Genomic DNA, 17,102 nt, shown 5'->3' on the forward strand with positions numbered 1-17,102 from the left:
ATCCAAATTGGATCCCACAATTCCCAGTACTCAAACTCTCACCACACAGAGAGTTCAGCTACCATTCATGTGCTACACGCTTACTGAACATATGATGCTCTCACAACACACACAGAATATCAGTGCATGACCTGGGTTTCACTTTAAAGTGGAACTTCACACAAGAGGGGTCAATAGACCATGCTCTTGCCTAACACTAGAAAAATGTCTGGGCATACAAAAGATTCACAAAAACTCAGTACACTGCCACCACCACTTTATGTGACTAACCCAGGGCATGTACAATAGTTCTATGCCCCATGTGAGGGCATGTTTTGGTGTGCCCGTTCAGGTAACAAAACATGTCCAGGTCTGGGCCTCCTATTAACTGGGGCTCATCTAGGTCTCTGTGCACATGCTAGTTTTGTGTAACGCCAAGGCTAAACAAAAAGTTGGATTACCAGCTTCATTTGCAGTCACAACCTCAGGGTAGAGCTACACACTTGTTTAAAATGCGGGAGACATTCCAGTCCCAACATAAGCTCTCTCATTCACAGGAGAACAATACAGCCACTAGAACACTTGTATTCCCTCTGCTATTGCGTTTCTACTTCTAGGTTACATGAAATAGAACACAACTTCACTTTAACCCTCCAGATGCTGTATCCATTGATACTGCCACAGTGCATACCTACCAAGGGAGCCACCAAGCAATAAGGGGACATAGGAACAGCATGAGGAAAAGTTTTATATTTATTGATGCCCCACCCTGCCGATATCATTAAGGTTTTTGGCAAAGGGGTGCCCTCAAAGGGAAGCAGAGAGTAAAGGATGAAGACGAATGTGATACAAATTGTATTAGTGATGTGACAATGCATATAAACACATCTGCAGTAAAGAGCCATGAGAAATGTGGACCAGTTTTCTGAGGGACTTTGGCCATGTGTGGTAGGCTCAATGAGACACATGTAAGTATCAAGTATAACTTGCAGGTTATATTCTCCAATCTCCTGCATGCACGAAATGCAGCACATTCCATTCCTGTTACCTTTCAGGAAACATATTACTTAAACACATTACAGCAGGTGAAATCAGTCAACAATATATGATCCATGAGAATGTGAGTGTTTAGGCTCGTGAACTACTTATTGCCAGTGCGGCCAAACTCTTCAACCAACCGAGTAGCAAGCTCTAGGTTTCTGGATATCCCCCAATAAATTGTTATGCAGCAAGTTTGCATAAACTAAATTTCAGAGGACATTTCACTTGTCTTTCTGACAGCCAAGCTGGATTTTACTATTCAATGCGTGCCCTGGGTGGGAGCAAACCACTGACTGGTTAATGGTAGATATTGAATATGACGTAGCTCTAAATATGGAATGTTATCAATAATAGAAGCCACATCTGAAATTGCATTTAGTACAGCGATTTTAGATTGTCTCCTAAGGAAGTACCCTGTCAGAGATCATCTCTGATTTTCTTCTTGAGAATGATCTTTTGATGGTGAAACCCAATATCCGGGGGTATAACATTTGCATGCACATCAAAGATATATACTAAAGGTACCTGTATTGGCCCTTCCTTGGTTAGGTACTGCACCAGGTAAGACATTTGCTTGTCCATTTCTTTAGTCACTTGTACAATAGGGTGCCATGCATCATGCTCTGATTCTGCCTCATCCTTAACGCACACTGCTTGGTCTTCAAAAGGCAGCTCCATGTCACTCGACTTTAAAACTTCTAGAGGTTCATCAAAACACTGGCATGGAAATCCAACACAGAGGTTAGGGAAAATATGCATAAATCGAAATAGCTACATTTTCATGACCAGGTTATTTTGAGTATTTTTAGACTGCCCTTATGCACATAATAACAATTCCTTTCACTTTCTTTATAATATTTGCTATTATACTCATCGCAGATGCTGATAATACATTTTCCTTAGTGCTCACTTCAATATGCAGTTTTTCGAAACTGACAATAGGCATAAATATATGTCTAGTATTAATTAGAATAGCCATTTTTTATGAGATAAAATTAAACGACCCCAATTCATAACCTGAATGTTGTAGTATTCAATGTAGTACTGCAGTAGCACTACTCATCCTACAAAATGTAATTAATGGGGTTCCATAATTCGTTTTAAATTATATTTCAAATTAAGAATCATCATCATCAAAACTTTATTCGGCAAATTGCTAATAAGATTTACAGTTAAAATATATAACACTCAAGAACAATTCAATCAAAAGAAATATACATACATATGTGCATGCAAAATACATAAAATCAACTCATCCAACTAATGTATGCACTGTTTAGCGTGTAGGGCACTCAAACTATTCATCAGAAGAGGGCCCACTAAAATCCAGTTATATTAAATTAATAAAAATGTTTATAAATAATGATCATATTACAGGTTCATTTCTTTTCTTAACTACTAAACTTGCATGTATGCCATTAATTGCTGCGGAACATGTTTCCAGGGTCTCAAGGCGCTGTAAATATACCATGCTCGGTTTGTCATTTCTAATAACAGAAGCGTGCAAAATTGGTACTGAAAACCGCATATGTTGCACACTATATAAAGTACAAAAAAGCGTAATCTGAGTGGTGCTTTGTGGTGACACATTATCACAGGGACAGTTTGGCAAGTTTGAAAACAAACTCACTTGCAAAAGGAAAGCTACCAGAAAGTGCTTAGTGTTTAAATGAAAACAAGTAAGATAAAATCGGTATTGTGGGTTGCTTATAACAACCAAATAAGGTTCTAAACTGGAAGTGATGGTTAAAGGAGAATACATAGCTGACGACTGCATGGTTTGAGCTTGGTCCGCTCTTTCTTTTACACAAAAATTAAAAAACACATTTTTAATTTGCGATTTGCACTTCATCTCAAAGGCCTCAGGGTTGTGAAAATATTCGGGCAGTACTAGCCTTCAGAAGGCCTGCTTTATGTAAGTAAGCCATGGAATCTTTAATGAGTTATTCAACCCTAGGCAGTATTTCAATATTACTCTAGAAGAGGCTCCCTCAGAGATAGACCCAATCTTAAACCATGATAACAGAGGAACTACTATATGGTGCCTGACAAATAATTCACCCCTAATTCAGTATGATAAATGTGTGGGGGGTACTCTTTGGCACAGAGGGAAGTCTGCTTAAGAAGGAGTTTTCTACTCTTTGTACTGCTTCTGGGCTGGAGTCCCCCCAGACGCGTGCCACATGCAGTACTACTGCGATCCATTTGCTCTTATACAGCTATAACATCTCTTTCAGCGTTCTGTGACCTAGCCTAGCTGCCTCAAGCACCCTAATAACAGATGTCCCAATGCAAAAGGGTATCAAAAATAACGCCCACATAATTAAAAGCTTAAACCTTACCCACCTCTATCCTGCCTTTAAAATGTGATGTGGATTTTGCTATTTTTGCAATCACTAATCATAATAAAAAATTTACTAAAATGTACCTATATGTTCATGTCACTCATGAAAGCAGTGAATGCATCAAATCGAATTTGGAGGCAATCAGATAAGCAGTACTCGCGAGGAGAACTGCATCATCAGAGTAGAGCAGGGTTGGTATGGCACATTTGCTGACGTAAGGCATGTCCCACCTTGCCGCACAAGGAAGTTTTCCAACACATTAATACAAAATAAATTCCGAGGTAATGACCCTCATCACAGTGGTCAAGTAGTTAATGATCAAAGAGGGTGTGAGTGCGACCAGGTCTTTACCTCCTTTAGGGGACAGACATTCCTTTACCCCATGTTGAGTTATAAATTAGTGAGGTGGAGGCCTACCTTAAGGCTTGGTCCAAGGAGGATCCAAGGCAGAGTCTGGGAGCGAGCTCAATTTGGTAGGGATCAAAGAGTGAAAAGGGCTGGCCCAGCCCATCCTGACGCGGAGGGGCACAAGCAGGCCCGCTCTTCACATGGTCTTCACCCGGTGCATGCCCGGGCACGTCCTGTACCATGGGCAACAAAAGCGGATTTATGCGCCACCAGGCACTACCTTCATGGTTTTTCCGCTTCCTGGCAGGAAATGGCTCCTGGGCTTAGAAATTCAGCCTTCTGCTCGCAGTCTCAAATGCGTCCCACGCCGTGGGCAACAAGCCAAGATTTATACCCGGCACTGCTGTCATAGTGACCCGCGTCCTGGCAGGAAATGCTTGCAGTCCCAAATGCAGCTCGCCATTAAGATTCATAAATTAATCAAAAATAATACAATTATTGTATTATTCAATACACTTTTAGTTTGATGGGTTAATGTGCTGTAAAATTGTGTAATAATTTAATTAATAAATATGTAACTTAAAAAAAAAAAGATAAACTGTTATAAAATGTCCCTATACTTTGCATTAGGGAGATATGTACGGCGGAGGAGGAGATCTACACCAATGTATGAAAAATTACAAGAAGTAACTTTACACTCATAAATTCTTTTTTAAGATGCTATTCTCCCCATTTGAGGTGTACATTTTTACTCAGAAATGATGAATAGCAAAAACGTAGAGAGTTACATCTATGTGTGGGAGTAAATAGACACATGAGTAAATATACACATGTATATTCAGCTTTGTGAATCAGGCCGTACATATTCCATGCAGAATAATTTAAAATATATATCGGAAATGCTAATGTACTGCAAATATTTTCCCAAACATAGAAACATTCATAACTGAAATGTATTCCTTTCAAGTAGCTCAAAACATATTTTGGCACATTCTCGATTAGCAAAAAATGTATAAAGCGTGCACTAACTGATGTAAAATGTAATATGAAAATGTGCACAAAATTCCGATGAGGTCTATAAATTATAGAATTGCATGTCTAACCATCAGTGCAACAATGGTACACACTAATTTTTGCACTGGTGTACATTGTTCATAACACAGACTGTGGTCTGACTTTGTAAGTCTCTTAAGGAGCAGAAATGTTATTCACAGTGGACATTATCACATTCTGTTTTACTGCAACACACACAAATCTAAACAAAGAACTACCAATTAGTGAATCCGACAGCAATGGTGAATTTGGTCTTCCAGAAAATGTTATCAAGATATGTCTATCCAGCACGACATATAGCAAAAAGCTTTACTTTAGGAAATTCAAACACTTCACAGACAAACCAGTGCCACTGACTCATTAACCCAAACAAGAATAGTACTCCTCAGCACTAAAAAATAAACAAGTGGTAAAAAAACTGCAGAAGATGACTGAAGAATCGCTAAGACACTCCTGCTTTCATGAGGCAAATATGACAAAGCCATCTTTATTTTTTTGGGGTTTTTTATAGAGCGCATCAATCATCCTCAGGGTGATATCCCCAGCTAAAAAGCTCACTATCGTTATTCTGGGCGAGAACCCCCCCAGTTTAATGCAAAGAGTTTGGAAAGATATATACTAAACAAGGTTATGTGACCGGACTGATCAACTAAGGATATGCCTTTGTGTGTGGAAACATAGTTTAGGAAGGTTGCGTGCCTAAAGTGGTTTACTAGTTGGACTCCATTGTAATATCCAAATTGGGTGATATACTGACTCATTGCATTGTTCATCTATTTACAAGCTACTGCATCACATAGGATGTCACAAGGTGGAGGTGGAGCAAGGAAGTGTGAGGATGCCGCTGCTGCTGCTGTTGCTAAGGTAATTGGAGAAAATCCAGCAGCCAGGACAAAACCCAAAACCTGAAGACCATGAGACCGTCACGGTTTGGGGCCTGTAGTGGAAAGCTTGTTCTGGAAGCCCCAGCAGCCCAGGTCGCTTGAGCTTCTTAGGGCTGCTGAGGCTGCGTGGTAGTGACTTGGCCAGCTGCCATTGCCTTTGTCGTTACTGCTGCCGTTGCTGTCTGGAGGTGGAGGTAGTCAGCACAAAGCAGCAGTGGCACAGGAGTACACAAGTCCACGGGGTTGGACCACTGTCTGCTCCCCAGGGGGTTGTATTGTGGCCTCGTTGCTCGTTGGTTTTTGCTGGGCAGGAGCTGATAAAGCTGATAAAGTTTTGAGTTACCACAATTGTCATTATTGTTACTGCCTCCAAGGCCCTGGCTATTGCTGGGCCATTGTTGAGCCATTACCTTTATCAGGCCATGGTCAGAGCACGGTTTCCTGCTTGCCTACCTGTCCTTGACTTATCTACATTTAGAATTACAATCTACATTTTACAATTATTTATGTAACAGGAAACTTGGTTGTAGAATCAGGAACTTAGGTGAACTGTGGCTCCTGTCTGCTGCGTACCTGCATTGACCTCAATGACTGCATTGGTGCTGCACATTCGTGCTGTTGGGGCCTTAAAAAGTAATCTGTTAATTAGAGACTGTGTGTCATACCGCCACCCTGTCATCTCATCTAATTGGTAATTAAGAGGAATCTCGAAGACTACCTTGGTGGTGAGAGGTAAGAGTGAGTCAGCTGTTTGAATCAGTATCTGTGCCAGCGTCAGTGTCTACAGCACAATAGTTAGTAGTGGCGACTGTGTTTTGGTGCCTCAGTGGCACTCAGTGACATTCAAGGCCATTTTTTGGGTGTGTGGAGGTAGAGGCCTAAGCCAGAGGCCTCTCCACTGGTGTGGAGGTGGCTGGCATTAGGCCATTGCGACTTGTACCACTCAGAGGGGGTCTGCCTCCTTCATGCATCTTCTGCCTCTGGCAATTTCTTCAGTTGTGCTCTGGCAGAGTAGTTTCTTCCTCCCCAAGTCAAAAACGAAGACTAAGAATATCTACCTTTAGTGTAAAAAGCTGCCAGTAACAATTTCTTAAATCCCAACCTGTTGTTTCTGGTTTCTTTAAGAAAAAGCCTTCCGTTGCTTCTGAGGCGTCTGAGGCAGTGTCTATAGCAGAAGTTGCTAGTCATCGTTCTTCTATCGCTCCCCACTCTGAGATGTTTCCTTTGCAGACAAAAGGATGTCCTATGGAGGCAAGCATTGTCAGGGGTCTGTGTTGATTAGTGGTGCCCAGGAGAGCCAAGCGCTGACTGGTGGTGCCCAGGAGAGCCAAGTTTGTCCGTCTTCCACTGGTTTGTTAGAGTCTTCTGCGGAGTTGCTTCAGGTGCCTCTGGCACTGTTCCCCAACTCTTCTAATAATACTTTGAAAGATCACAGTTCATCAAGTCTTCAGCTAGAAGTGGTAATTGTGGGGAGCAATGTGTAGCCCCAGGAGTAATCCCTGAAGTATTCTTGAGAAGCAACTCTGGAGATGGAGCTGCTAAGGTTACCAATAAAGAAGAGGGGGTTGGGGAAGCCTTTACCCTTGCAGACATTGATTTGCATAGGGAGGCTGGGGGGGGCTCCCTGGTTGTTAGTTCCCCTGGAAAAATGTTGAATGAGGGGGGGGGGGTATGTTAAACCCAATACCCCTATGGGTTATTTGCAACCCTCCTTACCTTCATTATACTGCAGTTTCTCTCCTTTGAGGGTTCCCTTTCTGAATTAGACCATGATGTTTTCCTTCTGAGTATGCAAAGAAACTGTGTTAAGTTCTGACCATGTACTGGAAATGTTGTCTGCAATTTTGGTTGAGGTGCAAAATGTAAATAAGTTTGGTTTTGCCAGGTCACAGCCAGTATTTAATTCAGTTAAGGGTAACATTGGGAAACAAAAGCCTAAAATATGTGTGCCCCTAGGAGGGTTAAAGGACATTCCTGTGCAAGATGGTGTACCTCTGCATCATAAGCCACCCTAAAAAAATGATGGCAATCGTGATAATGAAGAGTATGCTTGAATATGTTGTTTTTGTTAACTTGGATCAGAGTTCTCCCCTGGGTTAAGGGACGACTGAGATCTTTCTACTTTTTAAAAAGGGGATTTTAAAGAAAATTTTACATCTTTTAGAGGATGACCTTAGACGACCGGTCGTATTGGCACTGGTTGCGTCTAGACTGGACTACTGTAACTCATTGTTGCTTAATGCTAATAAATCTTCCTTAGATAAATTGCAGTCTAGTCAGAATGCGGCAGCTCGTTTAACTTGAAATTTTCCTCAATCTATCTCTGCTAAGAGATGTGTGTTATCTTTACACTGGCTTCCAATTAGGAAGAGAATCATGTTTAAAACACTTTGCCTTACGCACAAAGCACTTCAGTCGGTGGGATGCGATTATTTGAAATCCACTTTGTTGTTCTATCGACCACCGAGACACCTGAGATCATCTTCTAAATTTATGATCAATGTACCACGTTGTAAAAAAGTGAGATGGGGTGATCGGGCTCTTACGGTGGAAGCAGCCAGGCTATGGAATGGTCTGCCTCTCTCAATGCGTCAAATACCGAATCACCTCTTCTTTAGGAAAAGTCTTAAAACTTGGCTTTTTGCAAATTAAATATTTGGGGGAGTATGTGTTCGTTTTTCTTTATTTATGGTCTGTATAGCGCTTCGATGCTTTTGCCAGAATGCGCTCTATAAATAATTTAATACAATACAATACAATAATACAATTTAATACAAAAGGGCTCTAAAAATGTAGTGAAAGTAAATAGATCAGCATCATAGTTGGGTGCGAGGTAGGAAGGGGTGCAGACAGCTGTTAATTTGTCAACTGTATTGCCAATCTCTGTGCCCCAGGCCAGTGGTATGTCCAGCAGTGCGATAACAGAGGGTAAGGTGGAGGCACCTACAAAGAGTCAGAAAGGTATGATTAAGCACAGGAAAAATAAAAAAATAAATCAGAAGATTTCCAAAATAAAACATTAAAAAATAGCATTTTCCTAAATACATTGACACAAAGACTTTGGGAATGGAAGCCATGGCGAGTCGTCCTTATGATGACAGTGTTTTTAAGGTACCTACTGTGCAGAATTTCCCGAACATAGATCTAGCTGGGATGGAGGAGAGAACTGAAGCAGCATCAGCTCCTTCCTCCCCTCCTTAGATTGCCAAACAGGGGGTCTTGCTTCCCATCCCGACAGTTATGCTTGCACCTCCATGAATGAGACGGGGCGAATAAGAAGTGAGGCACCCACATCCTTACCAGAGTTGGGAGGAAGGGAGGACGGCAATCTGATTGGAAGGCTGCAAGGGCAAGCTTCTCATGCAAAAGAAGTGGCAAAAGGAGAACAGCCGGCTATCCTGTTCAGAATGAGTAATGCTGACTCTGGCTCATCAGTTCCACCTAATTTAGACCCGTGTAGTTTGCTTAATCATGAGACAAAAGGAAACCTTCCTGGAGCCCCTTGATAGGCCCCCTACATGGGATGCAGGTGGAGCTGAGTGTTATGTCATCTGTTTTAGATTCTATTTCGCTATTTTATAACAAGGCTTCCCCGGTAAACAGAAGTTCTATCTTAAACTCTTTCAAGGAGATTGCGGCCTTAAAGTTGGTGAATAGTGGTGATATCACTAATGTGACCATTCCCCTACTCTATACTTACCTTTGGCTCCTTAGTTGTTGCACTTTCGGTTGTACAAAACTGTGAATAATTTTTGAAGCAGGCGATTGCTGCCATACCTGTGTCAGATCTTTGGGATCCCCTGATTCAAAGATTGTATGGCCCAAATGTTTTTAGGTCAATGGTGATTGATGCAATCAGGCCTTATTTAGATTTTATACCTGGGACCCCCAAAGAGATAGTTATCTCACTAGGGCAGGGGGGTCGAGGAATCAATGTGGTGGACAGTCCAGTAACTCATCCCCAGGTTTTGAATCTGAAAGATGATTTTGTTCACTGGAGCTGGGCAGCAGTTAACTTGAATAACTTTTGCACCCCACCCAGGTCTAATGAGCTATGAAGGTAGCATTTGTAGCCTATTTCTGTCCTGGAATATGTCTGGGTTTGGACATGATGGGAAAAAAATAAATTTTGTGAAATATTTCAACCCAATAATCATTTGTCTTTAAGAAACTTGGCCAGAAGCAGAATTTGATTGTAGTGGTTACTTCGTGTTTACTTGTAATGCAAGGTGCTCAGTAAGGGGTCATGCTAGCGGGGCTTTGCTTAAGATTATAGTTAATTGGAACCATCTTTTGTACAGATACCCCTCAAACTTTCTTTGTTGTTTAATGGATATGCTTTTTCTTTGTATTCTTTTTTTTTCTTTTAGGTATGGTATAATGGATATCTTATGTTGGTTGATATTGATAATTGTATTAGTTTAAAGGTTTTATATGTTCTATGTGTTGTCTTTTATAGTATCGTTTTGGTACTTTTTCTATTAGTGCTTCTGTTATTTTAACCTCTGAAGGAGTTGTATATCATAATAATTAAACATGGAATGGATAATCTGAATATAAACTGCAGACCACAGAATTCCTTGGAAATCTTCAACTACCAGAAGTCATCGGCGCTTGCCAAAGTGATACTGCAACACTCTCGGACATCCGTCCTTTGGATAATTAACAACTAACAAATTCTAGAGTAAGATCTCCAAAGTTTATCACTAATAACCCAGACCATTTGCGAAGCTACAGGTCAGCTGTGAGGCAGATCTGGGGTACTAACTAACGAGGAATGGAGGGTCACTAAAATGATGTCAACACAAGCGGCCAATTGCACAGCAGTTAACTAGTTACAGTGAATACATTACACACGGGTGGGACTCTGGCATATGAAACAGGATTCTTCTTTCCTCTGCACTAGGTGCCTATCTGAAGAGTGAACTTCCTCCACTCAGTATAGGGATACAAGACCTCCTCAACTCTGGTGCACTTGCAGCTGACAATGACACCCAAAACTGCACTCTTCGGTCTGGTGGCAGGCCGTGATCCAGCTAGGAACCCGAGTCATTGAGCACTTTAAATTTGTTTGTGAGCAAATGAGATGTAGCCAAGAACTGAAGAAATGAGGAAGCACCTTCTGTATACAACTGGTTTAAGCACGGATGGATGTTTCCCTATAATGTACAGCTTTCCAGCGTTCAGGACGTCTGGTCTGTGCTTTATATCCTCTTCCAAATAAATAAATAAAAAATATTAGAGGGCCCTATAAATTGTAATAGAGGTTGTAATAGAGGTTGCTTGAGAAAAAAGTGAACGAAACTGAGGTTGTTGGAAGTCTTTTCCAACGCAGTTTATTCATGTATCCTAAATGGAAACGTATGGTTGCTAATTTATACTTTTTATTTGTTGGTCTACTACAGATATGATTCATGTTTAGAGTCTGCTGTTGTCGAAAATATTTAAATGGTAAGACACGTGGAACAGTGAAATATCGTGTTCCTCTATTTAATGATTTCTCCTGTAATACATTTGCCAAAACTTGAAATGCCAATATACACTGACACAAGGAATCAAAAAGGAAGCCCAATTTACCGAGCGTTCAGGAAATCTCACCTAAATTATGAATGCTGACTTGCCAAGATACAAACTAACTTTTCAAAGTCCTAATAATATGAGAGCAACTCTACTCCAGGAGGCAGACAAACCAATAAGGGCCTGATTACAAGAGTCCTGGTAAACTGCGGTCCCTGTGAAACACCAGTTAGCAAAGGAATTGTAATTCTAAGTGGCGGAATGTTTATCGCACTCAAAAATGACCGCACCATATGTTAAATATTGGAACGACAACCCTGCCAAATGTAATGGGTGAAGATATTCCATTAAATGCAAGAACATATGATTGTTTTGTGTGTTGAGCACTAAAACTCAGGATAGGTGATAATTCTCGTGCCCATAGAATTCGGATCACCTAATGGTGTTTTTTTCTGCTGCGATAATTATTGTATAAATGATACCGGGGCACCCATATTTGGCTTCTCTGTGCATACATTATTCAATGCATCCCATTAGGAGAAAGCTAAAATTGGCACGTCTCCTTCCTACACTTCTTTAATTTAAATCAGCACAAATTTCGATGAACCCCCAACATCTCTATCAAGCTCTTGTATGTGCTGAAAAGTGGAGGTAAGATGTTGATTTAAGGTAGCCCCACAATTTGTGCAAAGTGAGTTTGAGTGGATTTAAGAATTTTTAACTGCTTGAAATTTATATAGGTAGGTTATCTTGAAAGGTGTCAGTATTTTGCTTTCTATACATTTTAGGGGAATATTTACAAGAAAGTGGCCCATTAGTCTCGATGTGCCACATTTCTTACATCGCCCCTGCCCCACCTAACAACACCATGGTTGCGATGTATTTACAATACGGCTCACCATGGCGGTCCTTAGGACAATAGCACCAACATTTTTTATGCTATTTTGGTGCTGTTTTGCGCCACTTTGTAAATACGGCACAGAAGAAATGTCTCCATAAAAAAAATGACGCTAGGGCAGCACCAGGTGGCACTAGCGACTTGTAAATATGCCCCTTAGTCTTACTGATGTAGTCTCCATGGCTTTTAGGGTTGAGCGCGCAAAGCGCTCTGTCCCTGTTGTAATCTCCCTGTGGGATTTTAACCACGCCCATCAATTTGGTTTGTTTGTGGGCTTGCCTTTTAAAATTCGCTTGATTTCATTAGTGGAAGGCATGCAAATGTCATGCAAATGTCATGCCTTTTCTGGTGTTTAGCCCTCCTCGAGCGCACAGGTCAACTACTGAAAACATATAAGGCTCCATGTTTTCCATATGGTTTCTGAACTTCTTTATCTCTTTATTTTGTAAGCAGCGCGATCTTGCTGGCAGTAGTCAAGCTTGTTGCATGATATCAACCCTGTTGCATGGATATTTGCACTTTTGCTGGTTACATGGATAATTGCACTCTTGCTGATATGTTTCACTGCGAGCAAACTTCTGTTTCCTTTTGTGTGTCTGCTTTGCGCTCATGGTGGCCGTCGGCTCGCTTATGTGAAACTGTTTTACTTTCCATTTTCAGTTTACATGGCACTAATAGCTTTAACTAATAGCTTTAACTTGAGCAAACATGAGACCAATTACAATGGAAATGCTTTCTTTATTCTGTATTCTCACGTGGAGCCATTTTATCCCCCTGGACTGCCTGCATTCGTTGCTGCTTTTGCCTAGGTAGAGAAGGGGGATTTCAGCAGGTAGATTGCCTTGGTATGGAAGGCTCAGTAGGAGGAAAACTGTTAAAATTGCTTTATGCAAAACCTATTTGTTCTATGACATTGTTAGAGCATGCATAAGCAACACAGCAGCCTTTAGAATAGAAGGATTTGTTAGGATTGATAGGGCCCTAGTGGATGGACATCTGTGACATCATGTAACTAATCCATGCATTGTGGTTTGCCATGTGATTTCATTCTACTAAAAGCCCTCACATCTTGGGACAACTAGGGTACGCTCTGTGTGTCCTTTGCTGCTATCCGAGCAAAATGTTAGACTCTGCTGGGCTGGCAGTACACTCAAAGTGCACTATAACCCATAGTGGAGGGTGACCAGGTTGGAAGTAGACCAGTGCTTGGCGGTCTAACCTATAGCCTGAGAGGTTTCTAACAAACCACTTGGTAAATCTGTGCTGGATTCAACAAATATTCTTCACTTCTGCCAGAGGGTATGTCTGTTTATGGAGACAGCATGCAGTAGGAACCGTGATCCTTTGAGGGACACATTGTATACTGTACAAGGTGGAACTTTCTTGTATATTGGTGAAAGACCATGGTTAAAGACAGTGCTTACACCCATCAGGCCTGAAACACAGTGACCCAATTAGACTCTCACCCTTGCCTAATTTCTGGGCTGCAAGCTACGTTCAGACACCAAAGCTTCCTGAAATAAACATGTGGCCTAAACTAGATTGACTGCTGGGGAAGCCACGTTCCACAATCTGCTCATTGATAACTAATCTCTGATTTGGATGTCTGACAACGGAATGAGAATATGACACTTTGTACTGAGCAAAGATGTGTCTGGAAATAGGAGAGACGTCACTTATGTAGGTTACAGTGTCTCAATCTCTTCTGTTTCTTTCTTCCGCTTGCTGCCTCTCTGCCTCTCTCTCCCTTTCCCCTCTCTTTTTTCTCTCTTCCTCTCTCTGTATAATTGATATCTATGTCCACCAATAGGCACATAACCTTAGAGAAGCTGCGCCCAACAAAGGATAGGACTACATATGATTTTCGAAGGAGCCATACATCATGATTGTCCCCTTGCTTCCTGTCAGCATACTCAGAACTGGATAAGAACTGCTCTTCCAAAGCTAGATTCTTGTATTTTCTTGGACTCAGAGGATGCCCTGCAGAAAGACTTAGATAAGGCATCTGACCAGGACTTCATGTTGCTGATCCACTTAGATTGGGGAAGAAGCACGGAATTTTGAGAGACTTACTCATGTGTTATTTCCCTGGAGAAAAGTTGAATTGCTCTGAATACCTCAAGTGCAGCTAATACAGATTAAGATTTAAGACTCAAGAAATAGCCACAAGGTCACGCACCCCACCTGTCCCGAAACGAAACCAATAAAGCATCTGTGACCAAGTGCGTTAGGTGAAGTTTGAGAGAATGTGGAACAATTGAAGGGCAGCATATGTGGTGGGGCCAGCATTGCCCCTTGACCTACTTCACCCTGAGACTGTCATAAGACTACTTTCTTTTCACCAAGCAATCTTGTGTTCTGCCGTCCTCCTGGCTGATGGTTCTGTGTTTGACCCATGCTATATTACCTATAGATCCAGAGAATCACTTAAAGGTGTAGTGAGACTGTAAGTCTAAATAGATTGTACCCCATCTGGCTGTGTCCAACAAGTGCTACCAATCCTGTGGGTGAACCAATCACTAAAATATTCTAATTGTGAGAAGCTCTTTATTGGGCATGAGCCCCAAGTCGGTATACTACTGTGAAAAGTACTCTGGATGCTGGTCCTAACCCAGTATTTTCCCTTTAGAACACTGACTGTGATACGAGGTAGAGCTTTAACTGGTCCCTGCTGAACTGAGTCTGGGGCCGCCATTACAAATTATTGGTTCCTATCCCAGTTAGCCATGATCACTGCACCCTGGAAACTTTGATTTGGACCAAATTTGCCTTGCCAACAAGAAATTATTCTTTTGCTGTTTGGAAATCCAATTATATTTTTGGGTGATGAATACTGTAGTTTTAGGTAAAAGCACAGAATCCTTGGCTCAACATCTGTCAGCTCGGTTCCTTGATCAGATGGTCACTAGCAACAATGTGCACAGGGTAGACATATCGTAACACACTCGGTTTTTTGTACAGAACAAAGGAGCTTATTTACAAGCCCCTAGAACTGCCAATGTGTCACCTTTTCCCATATAAAAAGTGACGCACCAGCGGCGCAAGGGGCTTGTAAATAAGCCCCTAAGACTTGAAGAGCACCAAAATTACAGAGGATATGAAAACTCTAACCCATAAGATGACATGGTCCTCAGAATCCAGAGTCATCACAGTTAAAGTATAATAACGTTGTGTCTCGTACCACAAGGTGTTATATCCGTCTGTCTTTTGTCTACATAGATAACTTTTGCTTTTATGTATTCTTCTGAGGAAAATAAAGTCCAGCACAATTTTATGGTACTGATATGACTAGATAGAGAAATGTGTAGAGTACTATCACTTTGAGTCATACTGTTTCCATATTCTAACCTCGATATGCTGCCAAAAATATGAAATGACGAGTTGGCCGTTCTGTCCCTTGAACAGTCAAACCCAAATACTTGGCAGCCAGTGAGCAGTGTGTTAGTATTTAAGGCACTGGCACACCAGTCTTAAACAACAGATACTTACAAGAGAACTCCTGGGTAACTAACTAGCAGCTCCAGTCATAGAGGAAAAAGCCGGTCAGGTTTAGACATTCTCCCTCAATAATATTAGATACATTCTACTAAAACTATCCAAACAAAGGCATGTCTGGTCTTTTCATACCTCTCATTATACAAAGCCATGATTCACTGGCAATGTGAAGTAGAAGAAGGACTCTACAAAAACAAAACTCTCCATTCTTGAAGTTTACTTTATAAGCACACCAGACACACATCCTGCATTGTTTGCTTGTTTTGATTGTGGTCGGGGGTAGTCAAATAAAGTTTCCACAAATATCTGGAATTGCTTTGGCTTGCGAGTTATCAGTAGGAACTTGTTTTACTTTGTAGAAAATGTCATAGGCGATTTACATTAAGAGTGCTATCATAAACCCAACACAATTTTTCAACAGTCAATTTTCTAGAATCCATTGGAGGGCCGTAGACTTGCACCCTAAACATTATCAAGTGCATAGCCATCTGGTGTTGCCTTGGCACTTTCCTGCCTAGCATTCATCATTATTACCAATTCGTAGGTAGCACTTATCAAGCACTTAGGATAAAACAGTAGGAAATACATATTAAGGGAGGAACAATATATAGTAAAATTTCCTGAGGGACCAATATTAAGTTGTAAAAAATAAATCTCATAAAGGTGCCAAAATCCTTACTGCCAGACATTATATGATAGTTGTCTGTCAGAATATCACATACAGAAATATCTTCTGACATATTTTGCCTTAAATAAAGTTTTCCAAAATATAATTCCACTAGGCGTCCTTTTCTATCATTAACACCAATGGGGAACTATTTTTAAAGACAGTATTTAGGACATAATATTTATGTCTGCACATTTTCAGACAAAGGTATTCTGTTACTACATGTTTTGTGATACATTACCAATGACTATGGCATGGGGACTCAGACATTAATCCTTTGTCTGAAAAAGGGAACATAGTCAATGCCAGTACAACCTGCAAAGGTTATGAACCATACCTATTTAGACGACCACTATACATGAAGTACCACAGCATTTCATAACAGACATTTGATGTGCAAACCCTAATTCTTTGCCAGACTCAATATATCAGTACAAGTAATAACACCAAGTATATTCTGATGCACAAGAAAACTCCAACCAACATGAGAAGAGAATGCAGAATACAATCAAGTAATAAATGTTACTGAAGCACAAGAGAATGGGACAAAGAAAGCGTGAAACCGGATGCAATGATCAACAGGTTGCAGTTGTCACGTAGAAAGTGGAAGTAAGTGGAAATACTAGAGCTGCAAAAGCAGAAAAATGATTTACCAGATTTGGAGGTCAAATACATCTTGATTAAAGATGACCATAGAACTCCAGTTGGAAGTGTGTTTCGTACACAAGATGTTGGGCTTATATTTGAAGGAAGATGGAGGCTCATTCTTAGTTTCTAGATGCTGGGTGAAATCTTTCCGTGAAATAACAGGAATTACAAGTTACTTCCTTCAGAATGGGGAATAACATGCGGATCCAGGAATATCAGATACAATT

The 17,102-nt window shown here is 40.9% G+C and overlaps 1 protein-coding gene across 1 annotated transcript in view; it reads right to left on the reverse strand.

The window, feature by feature from the left end:
• The window catches only part of LOC138296175 (uncharacterized), a 498,683-nt gene that overhangs the window by 300,201 nt on the left and 181,380 nt on the right, over positions 1 to 17,102 (reverse strand). The window contains exon 5 of the mRNA XM_069235068.1: positions 1,546 to 1,737. Coding sequence (XP_069091169.1) covers positions 1,546 to 1,737 — 192 coding nt within the window. The remainder of the gene's footprint in view (positions 1 to 1,545; positions 1,738 to 17,102) is intronic.

Source organism: Pleurodeles waltl, chromosome 5 (assembly GCF_031143425.1).
Source record: "Pleurodeles waltl isolate 20211129_DDA chromosome 5, aPleWal1.hap1.20221129, whole genome shotgun sequence".
In the NCBI taxonomy this organism is placed as follows: Eukaryota; Metazoa; Chordata; class Amphibia; order Caudata; family Salamandridae; genus Pleurodeles; species Pleurodeles waltl.